At 32.7% G+C, this 7059-nt stretch overlaps 1 protein-coding gene across 1 annotated transcript in view; it reads right to left on the bottom strand.

The window, feature by feature from the left end:
• Nucleotides 1-6311: 6311 nt before the first annotated feature.
• Nucleotides 6312-7059, bottom strand: part of COL24A1 (collagen, type XXIV, alpha 1) — a 342918-nt gene continuing 342170 nt past the window's right edge. Inside the window, exon 59 of the mRNA XM_012661028.1 lies at nucleotides 6312-6458. Within this exon, the coding sequence (XP_012516482.1) occupies nucleotides 6312-6458 (147 nt within the window). The remainder of the gene's footprint in view (nucleotides 6459-7059) is intronic.

Genomic DNA, 7059 nt, shown 5'->3' with positions numbered 1-7059 from the left:
ACACACACACACACACACACACACACTCACAGTGGAGTACTATTTGGCCATAAAAAGGAATGAAATCCTGTCATTTGCAGCAACATAGATGGAACTGGAGGACATTTTGTTAAATGAAATAAGCCAGGCACAGAAAGACAAATATCACATACTTTCACTCATATGCGAGAGCTAAAAAAAACGTAGATCTCATGGAAATAGAGAGGAGAATGGCTGTTATCAGGGCCTGGGAAGGGGAAGAAGGAGGAAAGGATGAAGAGAAGTTGGTTAAAGGGTACAAAAATACAGTTAGATACAAGAAATAAGTTCTAGTATTTAATTGTACAGTAGGAAAATTATAGTTAACAATAATTTTTTGTATATTTCAAAATAGCTAGAAGAGTTGTAATGTTCCTAACACAAAGAAAAAATAAATATTTGAGGTGATGGATATCCCAGTTACCTAACTTTATCATGACACATTATATACATGTATCAAAATATTACATGCACCCCCAAGATACGTATGACTATTATATATCAATAAAATATATTAAAATTTTTTAAGTACAGAAAAACACAAATAGGTGGAGAAAATTAAATGAATATTGCCAGTTAAAAATATTAATAAATAACAATATCCTGTAGGGTTTTAAATATATGTGCAATAAAAATACATGAGAATAATGCCCCAAAATATGAGAGAGAGAGATGAGTGAAATTTAAGTGGTGTTTCTTGTGTTTTCTGAAAAGTAAAAAAGTTCTAATTTATATAACCTCTACAAAGTCAAGGATATTTACTGTAGTCTCTAGTGTAGCCACTAAAAGAAAATAAAAATAGTGTATAATAATGTATAATAGCTAAAAGAGGAAAAATGTAATAATAAAAATTTTTACCAATCCAGAGGAGAGCAAGAAAGGGGGAAAAAAGAAACAAATTAGAGATGAGACAAATACAAAATAATAGTACTATAGGTTTGAATGCAAATATAACAGTAATTACATTAAATGAAAACAGGCTAAATACTCTAAATAAGGGTCTAAAATTGGCAAACTGTATTAAAAATAAAAATACAACTATATGCTGCTTATAAGAGACACAATTAAATAAAAGGATGCAGAAAGGTTAAGAATAAAAAGATGGACAAAGATATACCATGCAGACACTAACTGAAAGAAAGCTGGTATAATTATATTAATAATAGACAAAATAAACATTAAGGCAATAAGCAGTACTAGAGATAAAAAAGATACTTCGCAATGATAAAGTAATCAGTCTAACGGGATGATATAACCAGTGGTATGCTAGAGCCAACTTGAACTAGCCTGTTGGAGCCAATGTGTGCACCTCTTCCTGTGTCTATGTTCAGTAATAACACATTTGTAGCTTGAAATTGGCCATGGAATGAGTATTTACACCATGGAAATGGGCAAATGCTATAAATTAGGGATTGAGTCTTTATTCTCTCTTGGAGAACTGGTTGAACATTTACCAGCACACCACTGGATATACCAGTTGTAAATCTGAATGCAACTGATTACATGTATGAAGCAAAAAAGTGGGAACCAAAAGGAGAAGCAGGCAAGTATGCAATCTTAGTTGCAGATTTTAACACACTTTTCTCATGTAGTTGATAGGACAAGCAGAGAAAAATAAAAACTTACCAATATAGATAAGGGAATATCCACATATATCTAATATCTATATCTATATATCTATCTCCATGTAGACAAGAAACAGAGAATTAGCAACTTACCCAAGTACCCAAAACCAATGAGTAGGAGAGTTGGAACTGAATTCAAGTTTTCCACCTCTAAGTCCAATATGCCTTCTGCTATGGTTTTATACTCGTATTACAGAAAAGATCTGTGATATTTACCCTATAATGACCACTGTAATTTCTATGCTAATATATAAAAATGGAGAGAAAAGCAAGGCATATTTCTTAATTTTATATATATACATATACTATTGCACTTCAGTTTTAGAAAGTCTTTGAGATATATATATATATATATAAAATATAAAAATCTATATTTACAAAACAAAATATGGTGATAGCATGGCTTTCAAACAGATGAATAATTCTATTAAGGGATTTAGCATGATTTTCTTTGGTGATAACTATCATGGAACTATTAAATCTTTAACGATGATGATGATAAAGATGATGATGAAGAAAGCAACAGCAGCAGTAATTTGTAGAGTGATTACTTTGTTCCAGGTACTGTTCTAAGCATTTCTAATATTAACTTATTGAATCCATTCAACAACCAAATGAGATAAGTACTTTTATTACCCCTATTTCAGTGAAGAAACTGAGACAATGAAGTTTCAATAATACACCCAACACACACAGTTAATCCTCAGAGTACTCGTAACTATTATACTGCCTATGATTAAATTGATTAAAATTTGCTTTGAATATGATATTTCAAGAACACATTTAAAACACAAAGCAAGGCATTTCTGTCCTTTATATAATTCTTAAATGGTCTCTAGAAAAATAATTTATGTCTCTGAACTAAGTTATTATTATTACTTTTTTAGAGCAGAATATATAGCACATAGACTGAAACTAAGATACAGTTTCTTTAATTTAGAATCAACCTCTGTGCTCCTTTTTGAAAACATTTCTATCTTCTCTAAACAGGAAAAGACATCTTTGTCATAGCTCCATTTTAAAAATTGCGATAAAATATATATAACACAAAATTGACCATCTTAATCATTTTTAAGTGTATTATTCAGTAGCACTAAGTATATTATATTATTGTGCAGCCATCTCCAGAACTCTGTCATCATCCTAAACAGATACTCTATGCATATCAAAAATAATTCCCACCTCATTTCCACCTCCTCTAGCCTCTGGTATCTTCTATTATACTTTCTGTATGAATTTGTCTATTCTTGGTATCTCATATAAGTGGAATCGTGTAATATTTGTCCTTTCATGTCTGGCTTATTTAACTTAGCATAATGTTGTCAAGTTTCATCTGTGTTGTAACATATATCAGAATTTCATTCCTTTTTAAGGCTTAATAATATTGTATGTATATACCACATTTTATCTATTCATCTGTTGATCAAGCTTTGGGTTTCTACAGCTTTTAGCTATTGTGAATAATGCTTCTATGAACATTGGTGTACAAATATGTTTGAGTCCCTGTTTTCAATTCTTTTGGGTATATACCTAGAAGTAGAATTGCTGGATGATACGGTAATTCTATATTTACCTCTTAAAAAACAATATATATTTTTAACTCTTTTTTCAAATCCAAGATCAGGAAGAATATATATTTAACTTTTTAAGGAATCACCAAACTATTTTCCACTTTGGCTGTATCATTTTACATTCCCACCAACTATTCACTATTCAAGGCTATTCACTATTCAATTTCTCCACACCCTTGAGTACACTTATTTTCCTTTTATTTTTTGTAATAGCCATCCTAATGGGTGTGAAGTTCTGGGGTGTTTTCCAACAGGAATAACCAATTTTCCAATTCTCCAGACACCACGTTGGATGTCCAACAATTAAATTCAATTCTGACACTACCTGGAGTTAGGATCAGATTCCATAGATAAATGGGTTCTGTCTTCTTCCCAAGTCTCCCTCTACTGAAGATGCCAACTGCAAGTCCCAGGCTGTTTGTAATTCTGACCAACCAACTATAAATGTAGGATTCCCATGATCCCGCCTCATGTTCAGCCATTTACTACGATGGCTCACAGGAAAATACTTATGTTTATTTATTTATTTTTTTGTAAAGGATACAACTCAGAAACAGCCAACTGGAAGAGATGCATTAGGCAAAGTATAGGAGTGTGGTGCAGAGCTTCCACGTCCGACCTGGGCATGCCACCTTCCCAGCAGCAGGTCAATGTGTTCACCAACTGGAAAGCTCTCTGAGTCTCACTGTTCAAGCGTTTTTATAGAGCTCAATCTCCAGGCCCTGCTCTCCCCTGTTCCCAGAGGTCAGTAGGTGGGGCTAACATTCCCAACCCTCCGATCGCTTGGTCTTTCTGGTGATGAGCTCCATCCTGAGGCTCTTTAGGGGCCTCGCCCTAAAAACCCTTATTAGAATGGTCAGGTGTGATTGAAAAGGGCGTATCATAAATAATAATATACTCCTTTCACTCAGGAAATTCCAAGGGTTTTAGCAGCTATATGTCAGGAAAAGGGACAAAGACCAAATAGATTTTTGTATTATACCACAGAATTGGTACCTCCTTATGGTTTTGATTTGCATTTCCCTAATGACCATTGATTTTGAGCATCCTTTCCTTCATTAGACATTTGTATATCTTCTTTGGAGAAATGTCTATGCAAGTCTTTTGCCCATTTTTCAAACTGGTTTGCTTGTTTTTTTGTTGTTGAGTTGTAGGAGTTCTTTATATATTCCGGATATTAATCCTTTATCAGATATATGATTTGTAAGTATTTTCTCCCATTCTATGGGTTGCTTCTTCACTTTCTTGAAAGTTTTCTTTGATGCACAGAATTTTTTTTGATGGAGTCCACTTTATGTATTTTTTCTTGTTGACTGTGCTTTTTGTATCATTCTAAGAAATCATTGCCAAAGCCAACGTCATGAAGACTTTCTCCTATGTGTTCTTCGAAGAGTTTTATAGTTTTAGCCCTTTGTTTAGGTCTTTGATCCCATTTTGAGTTACTTAAGGTAAGGGTCTAACATCATTCTTGTACATGTGGATATCTAGTTTTCCCAGAACCATTTTTTGAAAAGACTGTCCTTTCCCCAGTGAATAGCATGGCACCCTTATTGAAAATAAATTGACCATGTATGTGAGGGGTTATTTCTGGATCATGGCCTCATTTTGTAGAAAGAGGAAATAGGCTCTATAATCCTTTTGTAGGCATATAACAGATATTGTCTAATAATGTAAATATACATAATAGCACAGAATGGCTTTGCCAGAGGGGCCATTACATATAATAAAAGCATACTGTAAGAAAAGAGGAAAAAAAATACCACCAAAAATGATTTATAGCTACATTTTTATTATAGATAGGTAAGTGTAGTTTGCTGTGGCTAAAGATATGTTTATAATGGATGAACGAGCTTTTCCTATATACCAAGAGGTATAATATTTTTCTTTTAATACTGAACTAATATTTTTCTGACAACAAGGAAAGACTGAACTGGCTGAGCCTATTTTAAATGGGAAAAGACTTTTTTTCTTGGATGTTGCTTTAAAGACTGGTAAGTTAAATCCTTTTAAGTACTAACACACTAAATTTAAGAACAGTGAAAGAAAAATCAATGAATACTACAAAAACATGTAATTTCTATGAAGCAGAAATATATAGCTTTTATAATTTAAAACAGCAGCATTTCAAAAGATATGCTGAATTAAAACTTTACAAAATATATATATACAATGTATCATTCCAGATGATCATGGATTTTTAAAACAGTATATCACAACTCCTAGTCTCTAACCCAAACCTACTACTGGATGTAGCTGGCCTATAATAATTTTTACAACAATTTAAAAAATAAAACAAAACAAAAAGAAACCTCCCAATTCTTTTGTGTACAAGCATAGGTTACAATATGCTGGCTTTGATTCCATATGCACAGAGAATTTTAAAATAAAACAAGGACTTCACATAAATAGTTTTACTTGTTATTAAGTATGTGACCAAACAAATTAAAATAAGTACTAACAACCAAAACATATCTTGATGTAACCAGTACATACACTCTTAAAGAATGACAAAGATGAAAAAAGAAATAAAATAGTCTATGAAAGCCATATGCACCTTGTTTTAGAAAGAGCACCAAGCAACACAAAAAGGCAACACGTAAGAGGTAGTGTACCACTGGCTAAGATGTATATCCCACTGGGGACCTGAATACAACTTAGTGTTTTGGAAAATAAGACATATTAGACTGTGGCTTGTAATTTTTAGACAGAAGCATTGCACGTTTGGGAGCATTAGCCAGTATTGCTCCACAGTGCTCTGCGTCTCCAGCTGTCTAATGGGTACTTTGCTCTCAAACAGTCAAAAAATATAGGAAACCCTGAAGAATTCCATATTTATAAATTTTCAGTTCTAGGGAATTCTCTAAGAAAGCTGAGATCCATATAATTTTTAAAAGAATTAAATACTTTATCAATCATAGTCCTTTGAAAAATGCCTTTTCTCCTTCTTAGGAGGAAGTCTTTCCTTCCTGAGATTCTTTAAGATTTAGCCAATGCTTTATTCCATATATTTCATAATGACAGTATCTTTCTGCCTATGTTTTTCCCTCTGCAGCAATTACGTGGCCAATAGCATGAATTCTGAACTAATTCAGAAACTTTAAAGAAAGCACACAGAACTGCTTTCAATGTAGTATTTCTGTTCGGTTTTGAGATGAGGAAGTTTTTGTACTTCAATCACTGGAAGGTGATTAGGCTCCTGGGTGTGAAAAAGAAATGTTGCCTTATGCCAGCTGCCATCTTGAATCTGTAAAATAAGAATAAAACACATGTATTTCATCAGCAGTCATTCTCAGCAGACAATGCCCTTCATAAACAATGTAGGCTTATTTTAACACATTAACTGCCAGGAGAGCTGTATTTAACTCACTCTAATTTTGACCCTGGGGCCATGTGCAGCATATATAAAATCTTACTTGTTGATGTTCTTATTGTTACAATTAATATTGATAATTTAATTCTAAAAACATGGATTAAATGAATAGAAGTCAATAAATTCATTTTTCTATTTATGTTTACCTTTAAATTACACTTGAAGTTTTTATTCTATTTCTGTAATAATACACTGGCCCCAAGGAAAAGTTTCTGTTTTTTTGTGTGGCAGTCAACATGTTATGGATTAGAGATAATGAATGGAAAGCACCTAGAACAATGCTCAATAAATGCTAATAATTACTATTATTAATTGAAAATTGGTTTCATTCCTTTCTCTATAATGGCATTATGTGTTCTAATTTTTTGCTTCCAGAGGCTACAATCAGGCTTCTGCTTCAATTGTCTGTGGTTCATTGGACCAGATATGACTTAAAAGGCTGCATTATTCCTTATCATTTTATTTATTTATTTTT

The sequence above is a fragment of the Propithecus coquereli genome, unplaced genomic scaffold (genome assembly GCF_000956105.1).
Source record: "Propithecus coquereli isolate 6110/MARCELLA unplaced genomic scaffold, Pcoq_1.0 Scaffold7, whole genome shotgun sequence".
NCBI classification, from domain to species: Eukaryota; Metazoa; Chordata; class Mammalia; order Primates; family Indriidae; genus Propithecus; species Propithecus coquereli.
Note: the sequence above shows the minus strand (reverse complement) of the source record. Positions and strands in the feature narration are given on the sequence as shown.